General features: G+C 39.9%; 1 protein-coding gene across 14 annotated transcripts in view; it reads right to left on the bottom strand.

The window, feature by feature from the left end:
* The window catches only part of FOXP1 (forkhead box P1), a 625706-nt gene that overhangs the window by 231262 nt on the left and 376121 nt on the right, over nt 1-18323 (bottom strand). For all 14 annotated transcript variants that reach the window (XM_044933847.2, XM_044933846.2, XM_044933848.2 and 11 more), the window contains one exon: nt 8443-8630. In XM_044933847.2, coding sequence (XP_044789782.1) covers nt 8443-8619 — 177 coding nt within the window. In that variant the 5' untranslated portion in view covers nt 8620-8630. The remainder of the gene's footprint in view (nt 1-8442; nt 8631-18323) is intronic.

The following is an 18323-nucleotide window of genomic DNA, read 5'->3' as shown; positions in this document are numbered from 1 at the left end:
TTTAAACAGAGATTTTTCCAAAATAAACTTACTCTTTATATACAAATTATGTTCGTGCTTTCTTTATCATACCATAATAATTGATTAATGACGGGCAGAAAGGAGCTTGCCTTCTCCTCTCGCTGCCCTTCTCTCTCTTCATTCCACGGTGCACCATGCTGCCTGTCAGATCGGAAATCCTGAGTCACCCCTCTTAGACACGCTCACATGTCCTGTTTTCCAAAGGTGCTACTGATTTGCCAATTCACCCCCGAACTCCCTTTTGTGACCCAGGCCTTCCTTTCTCTTCCCATTTCATTCATTCACAGAGTAAGAGGACTGTTCGCCGCCCAGTACTGTGCTCTGTGCTGAGGAACAGCAAGGGATGAGAAAGGCTCCTTGCCCTCACGCGGCTGACAGCTGACCAAGGGCTTCAAATGCAGGGAACAAGGCAGGGTCAGCCACACGGCAGCCTCGGGTTCATCTAGGTGCTCTGTGACCTAAATGGATGGGATGGGTGCGGTGGGAGTGGGAGGAAGGCTCAAGAGGGAGGGGATACATGTATACATACAGCTGATTCACTTTGTTCTATAACAGAAAAAACACTGTAAAGCATTTATACTTCAATTTTTTTTTTAAGCTACAAGAAAAAAAGATTGGGATAAAAATCGAAAGAACAATGATACTTAGTGACATGGAAATTACATAAAATTTGAATTCCAGCGTCTATAAATCAAGCTTTACTGCAACACACAGACACACACACAAAACCGAAAAACCAAACCAAACCAAAAAAAACCATGGCGCCCTCAATGACGTGAGGCAAGGGTTAGTGTCCCATTCCTAAATCCAGGACCAACAGCAATGGCCTTGTCACTACTATTCATCTTTCCTGAGTCTCTTTCCTGCCACGCCAGGCCCAACGTTCTTTTTTACCGTCAGTCCACCTCCTCATGTACAGCCTTTCTTTCAGCTGGGAAACTTCCACTGGCTTAGAAACTCAACTTTCACACAAACTGAACTCAATTTACCTTCTAACCACCTTCACATCACTCTCAGGCTTACTCATCAGGCTCCAACCAAATAAACTCCAAGTTACTCTCCCCTGCTTCCCCAGCACCTCACATATGTGTGGTCCTCACATTTCCTTACACATAGGCGTGGCATCATAACGGTTAAATGAAAACAGGAGAATAAATAACTGCAAGAAATTGAAAGCTAAGAAAGAAGGTTAGTAGTCCATTTAGTAGCGACCTAGACTAAAACTGAGTCCAGGCCAGTATGTGAAACTCTCTTCAGTAAATTTTCTTGTGAGAGAGGGGAAAAAAAAAATCGTTTTATTTCCACAAACCAAATCAAACACAGTATTTAGTAAAGAGTCTCTGGAATGTTACAAGTAACACTTCATAATTACAATAGATTTGAGTTCAAAGACCAAGTGATGAAAAGAAACTTTCTAATACAGGGTTCAATTCCCTATATAAACTTCCTTTCTGCTGCTCCATCCACCACTCGCATTTATACTGCTCTTCTACTTTGTCATAAAAGCAGTCACCTTCTAACCCTTTTTATCAAGCAATCTATGCACTAGCTAAAAGTACACTAGACTCCATCAGGCGAGCTATAGGTTTACATTACACAAACATACCAATTCTGCCTGTTCAGCACTAGTTGTCAATAAAGGCAGGCACTTGCAAAACAGCAAAGTAGGTTACTTGCCTTCAGAGAACAGATAGGAGCCTGCCAGTTTTGCAAAACAAACTCTTTGCAATCACCAAAGCTAATCTGTCAACAAATTACCATTAAAGTCATTCCTCCTGAAAGTTCAAAAAGAGATTTCTGACTAGGCAAGAGATAGGGAATTTGTTTTTTTTTTTTTATTAGCTCACAGGTCAAGACTGAAAATTACCTTCTCAAAGTAGCAATGCTTTTGCTTCAAGTCAACAGCATACACTTCACTCATAATGAGAAGCAGCATCTGGGTTGCTATTACCACGCTCTCTTATGTACATGACGCTTTTTTCTCCCCGTTTCCTGGTCCATCTTAATTTTCAATGGAGAGATTAATGACACACAACTGCTGTTCAGAAATTAGAACGTGAAAGAACTTCACACAAGGTTCAAAGTCTGCATTACATAAATCTTTGACAACAATATTTAGATGGAAGGCAGGTCTAAACAACAGAGGAGAGAACTAAATTTAGCATTCAGGGTGAAAGATGCCTTTTCCAGAAATAGCCACAAAAGAAGTTAAGAAAACGTATAAGTTTGCTATTTTGTGCCTGCCTTTTCTTTATTTGTCAGAATTATCTGAATTCCTGTCTCAGTTTCATTTTAATCTGTTTGGTTTTTGCTAACATTTTGGTGGCACTGATTCCTATAAAATGTATTTGACCGTCAATATGTTCTATAGTATTTGAACTCTACCTTGTGTCTTCAAAGAGTCTATCTGAACAGAGCAATTCCTTAGAAATTTCTTAATTTTTAATTTAAAATTATAGCTTGGGCCTTCACCCATTAGTGAAGGAAGGTGCTGGCTCTTATTATAGTCCCCAGGCCCATGAGGGCATTTAATAAATGAGTAATCTCAAGACTTCCCTGGTGGTCCAGGGGTTAAGACTTTACCTTCCAATGCAAGGGGTGCAGGTCCGATCCCTGGTCAGGAAGTTATGATCCCACATGCCTCACAGCCAAAAAAGAAAAACATGAAATAGAAGCAATATCTTAACAAATTCAATAAAGACTTTAAAAATGGGCATCAAAAAATCTTCAAAAAGTATGAATAATCTCTTCTGTACTTTATTCTGAAAGTACAGAAAGGACACAGAAAGTCCTCTTAGGACACAGATATGCTGAACGTATTCACCCTTCCAGTGGCATCCAAAGACCCTCCCTTTTCAGACACAGTCCCTGCCTGCTATGGGAAAGTCCACTTGAGAGGATTCCGTAGAAAGTTCATAAGAAATCATTTTCAAAGAAAAAAACAGAATGACAAAGCCAAACTGGCTACTGATAGTTCATCTTTGCATCTATAGATCTATACCTAATCACCCAGGCTTCTCTCTGTAGAAGGGGAAACAAGGCCAAAGATGACCAGTGGCATTTAACACAGCCCTCCAGAGGAAGATGGGGAAGAACAAGAAACTAAGGGAGGCTCCCTTTAATAGGCGCTTACTGCCCATCCAAACACTAACAGCTACTTCTTCCAGGCATTGTTTACCACAGAGGCAGTTACAATTCGAAACACTGGTAGGACATTCTTCCAGTTCTGTTTAATACCCACCCACTATGGCACCCCACTCCAGCACTCCTGCCTAGAAAATCCCATGGATGGAGGAGCCTGGTAGGCTGCAGTCCATGGGGTCGCTGAGTTGTATCTGACTCAGGGACTTCACTTTCACTTTTCACTTTCATCCACTGGAGAAGGAAATGGCAACCCACTCCAGAGTTCTTGCCTGGAGAATCCCAGGGACAGGGGAGCCTAGTGGGCTGCCGTCTATGGGGTCACACAGAGTTGGACACGACTGAAGCGACTTAGCAGCAGCAGCAGCAGCAGCAGTAACTTCAGTAACAAACACTAGAGGAAGGGATTCATTCTTCCATTCTGACAAGAAAGAACTTCTGAGTGTCTCTGGTCCTCTGTAATGACTAATGACTAATTTTACTTCCTTCAAAGGCTCATTGGCAAAATTCAACCCAATGGATCCTCCTCTTTCTCTTCCATGATCTTGTAGAAGCTCCTTGTCCTTTCTACCTTTTTACCTCCTTAATAGTCACCGAATGTTTCTCTTTTACATTATTAATGTGAAACATGTACCTTAAACCGAATGTCAAAGAAGCTATATGAAGTTAATACATCACTTAGCCACAACTCTCCAAATAATACAGTTTTGAATTCCACATATAGTTTATCTTATTTAAATGTCCTTCTCACAGACTACTTCTAAACTGCCCTTCTCATATAAAATGATAACCACACCTAAAAACTCTAGCAACCAAAGCTCTCCCTACATTGATTTGCAGACAATAAAAGTGCCAGGTGGTATCCCCCCCAAAAAAGAAAAAAAAAAAAAACCATCATTAAATGGAATGTTGTTAAGAAATCACTGTTTTATTTAACAGCTATTCATTTTTATTGAATAAACATTTTCTAGTATGCATTCTGTTAATTGACCTGACAGCATATGCTGTATATGGAGAAACTTCTAAACATTATGCTCTATGTAATATGCTTATCTGAAAAAGCTCTCATTTGCAGCAATATGGAAATAAAATTCTGCTTTCTAAAATTCAAGACTTTTAAAATGCATTAATCCACACAGTTTGCGAAATTGCTCTGGACATTTTAAAATCCTTCCTTTAAGGGGGGAAAAAAAAAAAAACTTTAGTAACTGGTAATAGTATTTGTTGCTGAGTTTCATAATGGAGTAGCCAGTATCCAGTAGAGAACTTTTACAGACCTGGAAATGGGGCAGGCATAATAGGAAATAAAAAGCAGTGATGGGATTGGGTAAAGAATTATTCAAGAGCTAAAAGAAAATGTTCAGAAACTCTATCAAATTATATTATTAGAAAACTATTGTTATAATAGTTTCATGGTCCAGATATAAGTAGAGTTGAAGCAGTACAGAATAATACATTTAGTTTTAAGGAAGGGAGCCAGTTTGTGAGTGTGTGGGTGGGCTTCTCCAGCTAATGGTAGCCCCTCTCTTTGGCTGATGGCTTCTGAGTGATGATGGCAATGTCCAGACCAGAATCACCAACTCCACTGCCTAGAGGGCACAAGTCAGCCAAGGTCCTGGGTGGGCACTCAGGCCGACTGCAGGCACTCAGCCCGTAGGGGCTCCTTGACTTAGTAACAATTCATCTCCCAACAACGGTTACCCGTGTAGGAATACTGCCCATGGTTACCAGATCGGATTTTTCAAGAGAAAATGGAAAAGCCAGATTTCCCCCATTTCTCTAGGCTGTCAACAACATAATTAAAAAACAGCAACAGCAATTCTGTCTGGACCCAATTTAGCCAATCTACAGACCAAACCCAGAACAGAAGCCACTCACTCCACAGCGAATCTTCGTGAAAGCTCTTCATTCTGAAAGGGCACTTGTTCTCATTCATAATTATCTTTGGTAACATGGATCAAAGGTGGAAAGGCTTGCATTTATTTATTTTAAATCTTGGCAGTAGGTAAAAATTCTCCCTATATTGTCAATGATTGCACTGGAGCAACTGGAAAATCCTAGAACATTCAGTTTCATACACAGCATAATTAACTCATTTTTATACCAAGCCTTTTAAGCCAGATCTTTTTGTTCCATGGACTTCTAACATATTTTACAGTTCTAATTCTCTTCCAGTGTCCTACATTAATCAAAGCTGTAACCCCTGTTGTCTTTGTACTACAGAATCAGAATGTGCCCCTGGCGAGGAATGGGGGAAAAGTCAACAGGAATTAAATTTCAGTGCAACTGTTTACTCAACTGTGGCCTGCAGTTATTGAAATTTTATCCGTGGTTTTGTGTGACTACCGCAGTAATGAATTCAGCATGGCTGTGATTTTCTCACTGCTGGTATTCTCACTTCAAGTAAAAACCTGTAGAATAAGAATGACGAAAACAACCCATGTCCATCATGTTGACGTTCAGATAACTACAAACTGTTTAACTGTTACAGTTTCAGTCTGAGAGAAAACTGATAATACGACTCCCATAAAACTTTCTGAATCCTGTCTTTTTTTCTTATTTCATCTACAGATTTTCTTTCCCCCTAACAACCTGTTAAGCGCCTCATCGTACACTTAAGGAAGTCACACAGCTGTCAGTTGTTTTATTTTAAAAGACTCAAAAGGCCTGCCAACCACAATATATGGAGTTTCAGGCACAATGATAGACCCAACTGCTTTCTTCCTTCCCAAAACATATCAGAGGCAATTAGAAATAAAATTGTTATAAAAATATTAAAAGCACTTTGAAGTACAATCAAAAGGTATTGACCTGTACACCAATTACCCAAACAACATATTCTCTAAAAAGTGGTCAGAGCCAAGATAAAAGAGGGGAGACATGAATAACTAATTTTGCGGCTGATGGTTTTCAAGGAAGATGCTGTTAAAATGTACATATACATGAGCAAAATAATTCAGAAAGAGAAAAACAAATATTGCATATTAATGTATATATATGGTATCTAGAAAAATGGTGCTGATGAACCTATTTGCAGTGCAAACAGATGCAGATGTAAAGAATGGACTCGTGGAGACAGCGGGAGAGAGACAGGGTGGGACGAACAGAGAAAGTAGGATTGACCTATATGCACTATCATGTGTAAAATAGAAGCTAGTGGGAAGCTGCTGTGAACACAGGAAGCCCAGCCTGGTGCTCTGCGATGACCCAGAGGGGTGGGATGGGGTGAGGGCAGGAGCGAGAGACTCAAGAGGAAGGGGTATGCTTAGAGTTATGACTGCATCATGCTGTGGTATGGCAGAAACCAATACAACGTTGTAAAGCAATTATCTTCCAATTAAAAAATAAACTAATTCTTAAAAAAATGAATGTATATTACCTTCTTCTGTGAGGTCAACTTGTGGTTGCTGTTCGTGGGGTAGGGAGGGAGGGGTGTGTCTGTGTGTGTGTGTGTCATAAAAGTAACATTTTTGGCTGGCTTATGACTTTGAGATAGTGGATGATTTTCAGTTCTTTAAATAAAAATCAGAAGATGTTAATTTCCCATTTATCCAATTGACATGTTCTAAATACTAATTACTCTGTGTTCATACCACATCAGGCCATGGGGTCACAAAGAGTCGGACACAACTGAAGTGACTCAGCATGTACTCACGTATACCACATCAGTCAATAGCCCCACTTCAGCTGCTCCATAAAGAAACAGTTGATCTTGGCCTCTGTTTGGTACGGGCACAGAAAATGGCAAACCAAATTACCAACTTATTTCCAATATATCCAGAAATATCTGAGAATATCACACGAACAAACACACACACAAATACATGGCTCCCTTTCTACCACTGATAGGTCTTGTCACCAATGTCACTGGTTGGGATTTGGCCATTTGCACTACTGCAAATACCCCGAGTTTACACACATAAACCCCAGCTGATGTGATGCCCAGGAAGCAGGCACTATGGAATCTGAGCTGCCACTAGAAGAGAGATCAAATCACTTCAAGTCTCTTTCTCTCTTTTCTATTTTTTCCCCACAGATTTCACTGTCTCAAGCTGGTTCCAACGGTTTCTGACAGACTAACAAGCTAATGATTCCTTATTGGTAAAAATTCTTAGAAAGGAGAAAATAATACATGTTTTAGAGACCGCCAAATGCTATATCCCTAAAACAGGAAGGGACTGCCTTAGTTTCTCTGCTATAGATTCTAAGAAAATGGTTTGAGAAAAGGTTTACATTTTTCCTTCTTTCCCCCAACCCCCAACAATGTGTTTCATTCAGAAAGGGCCAAAGATTTACCACTCTTTTTAAACCTTTTTTCCAAATTACTTTGTATTTAATAAATGAATCAAACACTAAAATGCAACAAAAATCATTCATGATCATTAACAAAAATGTACACTATTTCCTAATTCTAAAAGAGGCTGTGAAAACAATGCTTATCTTCAAGCAAATGCTACTTACTTGAATTTGCATCAACACTTTGGCCAACCAGCAACATTCACCTTGTCACACCCTTTGCCATTTGTAAATATTTTACCAATCACAGTTACCCATATAAATGCCTACAAAGGATATAACAAGAATGAGTATGTCACAACTTGTGATCATTTGGGGTAGCCACCAAAAAGAGATCCTTTAAAACAGTAATAAGATTTAGTCACATACCAACTGCTGTATGAATATAAGAAACATTTTTAAGTGGCCTATCTCCCTAAACTCTGAGTAACAGCAAGCAATTTCTTACACCAATGCCTGCATTATTGATGTCTCGTTATCTACCCAATTTTGCTTGGGTATTTCTCCTTATTCCTACTCTCCTGTTTCACCTACTTTTCTTGCTTATAACCCTTGTTTCTCCTGTATCCTTGACCCCTTATTTGTTTCCTTCTTCCTAAGGCTTAATAAGTCTTTTTATCATTGTTGTTGTTGTTTTTTTTTTTTTTAAACTCAAGCATTAGGAACCATTTCTCCAAAGATTCCTTTTATTCCAAGTAGTTAAACTTTAGGCTGGCATATTAGGGGCTCCAAGGAAGTGGCCAGAGGTCCACCCGATCTCACTTTCAACAACCATTTCCCAAGACAGAGGGGCTTCCCAAGACTGAAATGACAAAAGCTTGAGAATTTGTTTCTTAATGCCAATGGCTGGGGCCCCGGCTTAAAAGATGTTGCGTACTGTCAGATAGCTGGCTGAGTATCAGACGGTCACGGTGGTCAAGTGTGCAATGAAACGGTAGCATCTGCATCTACCTCCCTCCACGGCCCGACTCCAGCGCACGGTACCTGCTGCTGCTGCTGCACGTGGGCCAGATCGGCCGTCCCCACGTCCACGGCCGGCGTCTCCCCGTTGGACCGCCCTTCCCGAAGACTGCCGCACTCTAATAAGTGGTTGCCGCCACTAGACCCATTCTGGATGGCTGAACCGTTACTTTTTGTCTCAGTCCCAGATTCTTGCATCATGACTCAAAAACCTGATTTGCAGGAGGGAGCCAGGGAGAAAGAAAAAAACAGCTGTTAGCACAGTTGTTGTACATAAGGAGAAGGGCCCTGCCTTCAATGTTGCCAAACTCTGTAAACAGTTGTCACTTCCTTTCACTCAACTTATCCCTTATTAGTGGTCCAGTAGTCTAGTTTCTGAAGATGGAACTGTTGGTCCAAATTCAAGTTTTAAGGGCTCCACTGTATAGCACAGGGAACTCTACCAATATTCTCTAATAGCTTCTATGGGAAAACAATCTGAAAAAGAACAGATATATGTATATGTACAAGTGAATCACTTGGCTGTACACCTGAAACTAACACAACATTGCAAAACAACTATTCTCTAATATAAAACAGAAATTAATTAAAAACTTTAAAAGAAAAGCAAATTCAACTTTTAGTAGTATTGTTCTATTTATGTTATCTTTTTCCTCAGAAAAAAAAACATTGTCAGATGAACTTAGAATTTATGGTTAAATTCCTGTGATTATATCTGGATGTTTTGCTCAAAAACCAGTAAGTCATTTCATTCAGTGTATTAGGTGTAACCTTTAATTTTAGTATGTATAGGCTCTGTATGATGTATTACACTCTTAGAGAAGTATTTTCCAAATGTAGTCTATCAGGAGATAACACACCTTAGCAAGAGGCCTCCTGAGGTATTAATCCATGCTAAAACCCCTTACAGTCAAAACCCCAAAAGCGCTCTCAAGATTTGCACTCCCTGGAATCATTCAAGTATTGGAACTTTTCAAAACTGGCCATTCCAGTAAGATAAGCTACTTTGAGAGAGGGAGGGGGGGAGTCACAACTTTTCACAGGCTAAATAAACTGACTCTTGTCTTTGTCTTATGGTTAAGATTGTCCTGAGAAGTCCCATTCAGAGTTATGTGTTTCTCATACTGAATTCCTAACGTCTGGTCTGGTTTAAGGTGTGAAAGGTCTAGGCCCTCTTATGCTTATTTTGGAGAAAATGTTGCCTAGGCAGATTAAAAAAAAAATTCTGAATTTGAAAGTGTAAAGTGCAAGTCGCTCAGTCGTTTCTGACTCTTTGCGACCCCATGAACTGTACAAGTCCATGGAATTCTCCAGGACAGAATACTGGAGTGGGTAGCCTTTCCCTTCTCCAGGGCATCTTCTCAACCCAGGAATCGAACCTAGGTCTCCCACATTGCAGGCAGATTCTTTACTAGCTGAGCCACAAGGGAAGCCTGAATTTGAAAGTACTAAACATCAAAAAAATTTTTAAAGATATATATATATAAAGGATTGCATAAAGGATTATTATAGTAATCCCCCCTTTATCCACAGGGGATACATTCCAAGATCCCCAGTGGATGACTAATGAACCCTATATACACTGTGTTTTTTCCCATACATACATGCCTAAGGTAAAGTTTAATTTCTAAGAGATTAATGGTGATAACTAACAATAAAAAAAAATTATAACAATATACTAGGGTGAAAGTTATGTGAGTGTGGTCTCTCTCAAAATATCTTGCTGGACATATTTAATGCCTTTTCCAGCTTAAATAAGCACTTTTCAGACACTATGATCACAACTTCTGCTGTTCAAAGTACAAGAGCAAAACTAGTATGCCCTTCTTTTTCCTTCATCACAAATTCATGGATAGAAGATTGGTTCTTCTCCACATGATTTTTTTCTTTCCTTACTGAGAACTTTCACTTTTTCACCTAAAGGAAGCACTTTATGGCTCCTCTCTGGCACATCCGAAGTACCAGCATCACCAGCACCAACATGCACGTTCTTGAACACGAGCCCTGTGATACCTGGACACAACTGAGATGGCTACTGAATGGAAAATGGGTGGGAAACGCTGGGCAAAGGGATGATTCCAGTCCTGGGGAAATCGGAGCAGGATGGTGAGATTTCATCTCGCTGAGAATGGCGTTGAATCTAAAACTTAAGAATTGCTTATTTCTGGAATTTTCCATTTAATATTTTCAGACTGAGGAAAACAAACCTCAGAGAGTGAAGCTGTGGATTGGGGGGCAGGGGGACTACTTAAGACAAATTCAGTCTGATGTCAGAGTTCTTAGCTATGTGTTTTTTAAAGCTGAGGTAAAGAAAGGGCCAAACAATGAACATTTTAGGGTCGCACTCCAGGCTGAGAGGCCAGACACAAACAATTATCACTTAAAGGGAGGTGGTAATTCAAACATCCAAGCTAAGGAATGCCCAAATAATTAAGACAACTGGGAAATACCAATCTTAGATAAAAGGGCAGAAAACTTTTACACAAATTGATTCAAATCATGGATGACACATATACACAAAGTGTTACAGATTTCTGCCCCGTAGATGAAATATGTGACAACACGCAAATTTAAACACTCTAGGCATCTTTATAGGAGGTTGTCTTCCTGTAAGACACTGGTTTAAGTCTGTTCTATACTCATACAAAAACAACTGGAAAAATTGAACAGAAAAATCCATATCTTTTTTCCTTTCCGTGCATAGTATAATCCAATGTAATGACAAATTTCATAAACCCAGAAGGCATACACACACACACATACACACACACACACACACACACTAAAGTTAATCCAATTCTGAACTGGATTAAGAATGGCATTTTTTGTGAACAGGTGGAAAACAAACTCAGACACAACAGCTGATTCACTCTTGTCTCTTTAGATCAGATATTTCAGTGATTATAGTCCTTTAAAAATTGCATTCATATCTTACTGTCTGCAGAGTGAAGAATCTACCAAAAAAGAACTAAAACTTTAAGATGCAAGAACCAGGCAAAGCAAGTATCTAGTTCATCACCAAAAAAAACACACCAAATTTCTGAAATGTAGGTGTTTTCTTGTCCCTCAACATTTTAGTTTCTCTGTCATAAACTTTCCCACGTGTACAGAAGCTAAGGGAAAAAAAAGTGTTTAAGGAAATAGTCGTTTTAGTACTAAGCAAGGAAGCCCATTTAGGTTTTAGGGTATGTTACAAGCATATCTAAACAAAAAAGGAAAAAAATGTTTTTCACCTTCCAGAAAGCCTATCTATATCAGGGGTTTCCCACTCCACAAAGACAATGCTTTTGTCTATACCTAAACTCTATACCTGCCCTCAGAATGGGACATATTTAGCCAAATAGCCCATCCTCAGGAAGCAGTGCTACAGGTGAAATATGGCTTTCAAGTCACGTTGACCACTGGGCTCCCAGATCTGAAGACAAGTGTCAAAGAGACTGACCCAGCTCCCTTTTCCTGGGTTTGACAACATTGTGGTGGGTGGAGTCAGAATAATATCCAACGCACAATCTGATGAGAAGGTTTGCTCCATGCAGTTCCACAGAAGACTGCCAAGTCCTCTAGCACAAGTTTCACAGGCATCAAGCCAAGCAGCTTGGCTTGGGGACCAGGTTTGTGAGAGTGCAGGCTTTGGGATCGAAATTGCATAAAGGATTATTTTGGTCCGAGGATGTCCTTAATTAGTCAAGTGCTAACAGTAGTATGTTGGTTGGAAGATTTAAATTTTGCTATAATCTCCCACACCAATCAGGAGAAAACAGGTTTTTTGAAAAGCACATGTGAAAAAATGAGGAGTGTCGATGTCTAAGAATGTTTCTAACAATATCTGGGCTGGCAGTTTTTTCTTTCTATGGAACGTTTCAAGCTATTTAATAAGGCTTTTCTATTTGTATCATATGCACAAACTACAAAGCCCTCTGATGTACTTTTCAAACACAGAAGTACTCTATGAGGGAGAAAAGGCTACTCCCACTTTACAGGTAAGAAAACTAAACCTCAGCAAGTTAGGCAGACGTGAACTTGTCCATTCCATAAAGGACGAGCAAATTTCCAATTTGCAAAGTCCTGCACTGGGTAGTGAATTAGGACATCTACACAAAGAAAACGGAGTCAAAACCCAAAAAGACAATGACGAAGGTGGCAGGTAGACAAGGAAAAAACATCCGAAGTACAAAGCTAAAGGTATCAGCATGCTAGCCAACCGCTGTACTTGAGGTTTTTCTACTGAGTTTTACAATTTTAGACGCATCTAAAGCAAGTCGCAGGAGAGGCATCTCTGTTCTCTGGCTTGGAATGCTGAGCTCTCTTCTTGGGTGCTTGTCACAAGCACCTAGTGTGTGTGACCTCCGCCTCCCTCTAGGGCTGGGGCATCCTAGAGGCAATGATCTGCTTTGCTCCATGACAAACTGAAAACAAGAAAGGACACACAATCATCCAGAGAGCCTAAACAGGAAAGGCATGGCACCTGAAGGGCATGGCCACGCCATACCCCCTAACAAGTCCTTTCTCAAAAAACAAAAGCCAAACCTTCCTCCAGCCTTGTCTCTGACTTCTCTGAAGGAGCCGGGCGTGTTTAAATCACATATGATCCATTCAACATAACCGCACAAAAGCTGATGCTACAGTCGCACAGATGTCGGAAAGCTTACGAAAGCCAAAATGGCCCGCTTCTCATCTTACTTGGAAACGTTACAGCGCTACTGATTTCAAAAGATCGATTTTTGTGCTGGAGGGACTTGTAGGAGGGATGAGAACTGAGTTTAGTGTGCTTATTTATTGTCGTTGCCAATAGAGCTGCTCTCTGGAAGTATTCTGGAAAATTCATAATGTCCAGGCCAATGTATTTATAGTAAATGAAAGCAATGCTTTCTTATTATGATTATTTCCTTGGTTACAGTGTTGATGCTGAAAATTTAAGGAAAATAAAACCCTTGTTATCATGCTTGTGAAAGATTTTAAGCTAACAAAAAGTTCAGTCTTGATTCCAGGGCAGTTAATTAAGGTTGACCAAGTCAGGCAGAAGTAAATTAACTTGGCTGATCAATTATTTATATGAAGCAGAATAAATGCCCTTAAAGAACTTGGTCTGTTCATGAAAGGATGTGTAAATTAAACTAAACATAGTTTTGTAAAATATATTTATATGTCTATGGGGAGAGGAGAAGAAAAGTTAACTGCAAGATCACTTTTTAGGAAAATGATTAAGAGTGATTATACAGTCCTTCTCCCACTCTATCCCCTCCCCTTTCAGCCCCCCTCCCCCCCAAAATACCCTCTTTCTCATTGTTCATCCATGTGTGAGGAAGGAAGGAAAATGGTATGCACTTTGAAGAGACAAGAGAGGCTTTGAAAAAAAAAGGAAGGATGGAAAGGTGAAATGAAGGAAGTGATGGAGGGAAGGAGGACTGGGGGAACTCTACAAATGGAGAGATTATATGAGTAGCTAATACAAGCAGGCCTCAGAGACAGTGCAGGTTTGGTTCCAGAATATGGCAGGAAAATGAATATCTGAATAAAGCAAATATCACAGTAAAGTGAGTCACACACATTTTTTGGTTTCCCAGTGCATAGAAAAGTTATGTTTCTACTCTATCGTAGTGTATTAAGTGTACAATAGCATTGTGTCTGAAAAAAAGTATTCTGTTAATAAAAATACTTTAATTAAAAACCTTTATTGCTGAAAAATGCTAACCACCATCTGAACCTTCAAGAAGTTGTAATCTTTATTGCAACAGTCATATAAAAAACCGCTGATTACAGAGCACTCTAGTAAGTATAGTAATAATTTTTAAAATTTGAAATACAGTAAGAATGACAAATTTGTGATACCAAGACACAAAGTGAGTAAAATCTACTGGAAAAAAATGGGGCTGATAGACTTGTTGGATACAGGGTTGCCAAAAGCCTTCAATTTATAGAGAGCCACATGCAGTGTCTGCAAAGCACAATAAGGTGAAGTGCAATAACAGGAGGGTATGTCTGTACTTTCACAATCTCGATCATTGGCTCCAACCCAATTATCAGTTAGACTTCGCACAGGGTTTGTAGGTGAGTTAAAAAAGAGTGAGAGTCAGCCCAGTTCTTCTTGGAAAGAAGTACTCTTTAAAATCCTCACGTTGCAGCATGAAGATTCAAAATCCTCAACAATCATTTCCACATGGTTCAGGAAAGAAGAAATAATACCTGTCTGTATTAAGAAATAAGACCAACACACACTTTCGGGTCTCATTAGATAAATGAACTATTCCCTTTAAATGTGTGAAGGATTTACCTCGCCACACTATACACACCAAGGAGTTTTAAGGTGTGGCTAAGGGGAACGTATTCCCCGTTGTAGTTCAGTGGTGTCACCTGGGAAACTAACCCACCTGGTACTCTCACTTCCTCTCCTTCAAGTCAGGGAATCAAATACCAAAACATAGAGATGGAAGTCAGGGCCTCCATGTAGAAGAGGGGTCTACATTTCCCAGCAAGAGACACAAGCTTCCCAATCTTTCACTCTTTACCTGGAAAGATGCTACTGGGGCAGGTGGCAGTGAGGAGACACAGGGCCGGTGGAGCGGATTACAGGAAGCAAGTGAAGAAAGGGCATGATGGAAGGGCCACAGCTGGCTCCAAGATACTGAATGACTGTCTGCAACCGGCAGTCTCACAGCATACTCTCAAAGATAAAAGAAGAGGAGGAGGAAGAACAGGAGAAACGGACTGACCACAGCTGATTACTTTCTCATCTGAGAGCACTTCCACAAACTGTCTCTGAACTCTTTAGACACACTTCTGTCCGTCCACTGACCCCAGTGGCAGCAGTCCCATTTCATGGAACAACCATCCTAGGGCCAAGTTAAGGGAGAGAAGTCAGAGTACTAACTATGCTGTGAAGGCACCATCTCCCAAAACCAAATTTTCATAATTATAACAGAAAGGCGTAAATTTTCTAATGCATGGCAGTTCAAAAAGTAATCAAGGGAATGAGCCGGAGGGCTATTTTAATGTATGCAAAGCTAGTGACCCACAGTAAATGGGAAGTAAGCCACAATGAATACAAAGTAATGCATACAGACTGAAGTCCTGGTCTGATGAGGGACGGCTAAAATTAACACCCAATTAATTTCCGAATTGACAAACAAATGAAACCCATAAATCTACTTTCTCATTAATTTTCTCGTGGTATAATTTAAAGCAGTAATATGAGGGCAAAAATTGAGCACTATCCATCATAAATATCAAAAAGATAGCACTGTAACACCATAAATTATGCATATTACCTGTTGTTAAAAATGATTTATGTATTATCAACTTTATCATGCACTGTACGCGTCTACATCTATCTTTAAAAATCTGGAATTTCGTGTAGTACTTAACGAAGAAAAAGTTAAGGAGCAATGAAGTGGTCAAAGCATCTTAAAAAAAAAACCAAGTGGCAAGTTAGTCATATGGGACCGTCTAGGGTAAAACTGGAATCTTCATCCGTCCCAGGTTAGTGTGGAGAGAGAATATTATGCAGATGATGGGCTGGGCCTCTCTGGGAGGAGAAATAAAGAAGCTCCAGGAACATCCCTCCTAGGAAGCACTGGCATTTGGGGACTAAAGGAGTTACTCCTCTCTCTGGCCTTCAAAAATGCAGGAAACACAGGGTTTGGTGTGAGAAAGGAATGGGTACAGGTAACAATATGGTGGATGCATCTAGAGAGCCAGAATCCCTAACAATAGGGGTTTTATGAAACAAGGAATTGAGGTCAGTTGGTGAGAAACTTGAGATGAAAATTCCGTTCATTGTCAGTAAGAAATAATTAATAACAATAATACTGCAAATTTATAATAACAGTAATAATATAGCTCTCTTAACCTTTATAGTGCAAAGGAGGAGGGAAAAAGAAATAGGAACTAGTTTGTACTTATCAAACTAGAAGCACTTTTATTTATCAATTAAATGCAAGAAAAGGCCTTCTGATTAAAATGATTTTCTTTTGCACCTCTCCATCTCCATTTGTTTAATAAGAATTAAACAGCACAAAATTCCTTTATCTCCAACTTGACTTTCAGACATGCCTTGCACATAATAGGAATCCAATATATAACTGCTGAATTTTTAACTAAATGATTACACAACAGAAAAATTCAAATCCAACCTCTCAATCAAATGAGATCAAGGGCCTGTAGTCACCACCTTTTATGTTGCTTGTTTTAAAATATTCTGCTTCCTGTACTCGGGAATGACTAACTGTTTTGGAGTTCTAAAACTCAGAAGAGAACGTCAGCCATTAAATCATTTTAAGTCTTCACAGAAGTAAGATTGTCCCAGTTTGCTGAAAATGTAAAGATAATCAACCAATAAAAAACTCTACCAAAACCCATGGTGAACATGTAATACACATGAGGATAATTCAGAGGCCTGGAGATGGTAAATAACAGGATGTTTAATTTTCCCTGTAATTCATGACTTGGAAGAGAGTTAGTAGAATAAGGTTGAAATAAAGAGGAGAGTGAAAAAGTTGGCTTAAAGCTCTACATTCAGAAAACTAAGATCATGGCAGCTGGTCCCATCACTTCATGGGAAATAGATGAGGAAACAGTGGAAACAGTGTCAGACTTTATTTTTGGGGCTCCAAAATCACGGCAGATGGTGACTGCAGCCATGAAATTAAAAGACTCTTACTCCTTGGAAGGAAAGTTATGACCAACCTAGATAGCATATTCAAAAGCAGAGACATTACTTTGCCAACAAAGGTCCGTCTAGTCAAAGCTATGGTTTTTCCAGTGGTCACGTATGGATGTGAGAGTTGGACTGTGAGGAAAGCTGAGCGCCAAAGAATTGATGCTTTTGAACGGTGGTGTTGGAGAAGACTCTTGAGAGTCCCTTGGACTGCAAGGAGATCCAACCAGTCCATTCTAACGGAGATCAGCCCTGGGTGTTCTTTGGAAGGAATGATGCTAAAGCTGAAACTCCAATACTTTGGCCACCTCATGCGAAGAGCTGACTCATTGGAAAAGACCCTGATGCTGGGAGGGATTGGGGGCAGGAAGAGAAGGGGACGACAGAGGATGAGATGGCTGGATGGCATCACCGACTCAATGGACATGAGTTTGAGTGAACTCCGGGAGTTGGTGATGGACAGGGAGGCCTGGCGTGCTGTGATTCATGGGGTCGCAAAGAGTCGGACACGAATGAGCAACTGAACTGAACTGAAAATGATGGTCTTAACAACAACAACAGATGATTTCCCTTTTCTACTAGGCTTTCCGTGTGAAGACAGGGGACTTCAACCTTTTAAGGAAAAGGCATTTCTGAACTTCAATTCCAGGGCAGCAAAACTTTTCAGGGACTATAGATGCCTCAGTCTTGTGACTTGTCATAACCAAATCTTCTGGAACGCTGTACTCTTTATATTAAGAAGACATGAAGAAGGGTAGATGACAACATTCCAACCTCTAAAAAGTTACAGATCTCTAATTATATTTTTAGAGGTTCAGTGACCACTGGTCTTTTTTTCTGCTCTCTCCCAGTAGATGAGACTTTAGGTGCTGTAATCATAGCAACTGTGAGCAAAGTATAGAAGTGAGAAGCCGCTCCAGGAGACAGAAGTACAAAGGAGAATCCATACCCACTCCCTGGCATATTAATCCAGACAAGCTCAAATAATTAAACAGAGCAGAAAGGAGCCTTGCCAGTTCAGGACTAGGTTGTTTGCTTTGCCACAAGGAAGCCTCTGAAGCTTAAGGTATGATGGAGCCAGGTGTTCTGGGGAGCTTAATTAAAATGCATTTTCATAGAACAAAACAGATTTTAAGTTTGAGAACAAAGCCTACCAAACTTTAATCATTCGAACATTCAACTGCTGCATTCTCAGAAAGAGTCTAATGGAATAAAGTGACCGACAACCAGGTCAGAATATATATTTTTTTCA

Source organism: Bubalus bubalis, chromosome 21 (genome assembly GCF_019923935.1).
Source record: "Bubalus bubalis isolate 160015118507 breed Murrah chromosome 21, NDDB_SH_1, whole genome shotgun sequence".
NCBI lineage: Eukaryota > Metazoa > Chordata > Mammalia > Artiodactyla > Bovidae > Bubalus > Bubalus bubalis.
This window is presented reverse-complemented; position numbering and strand designations above follow the sequence as displayed.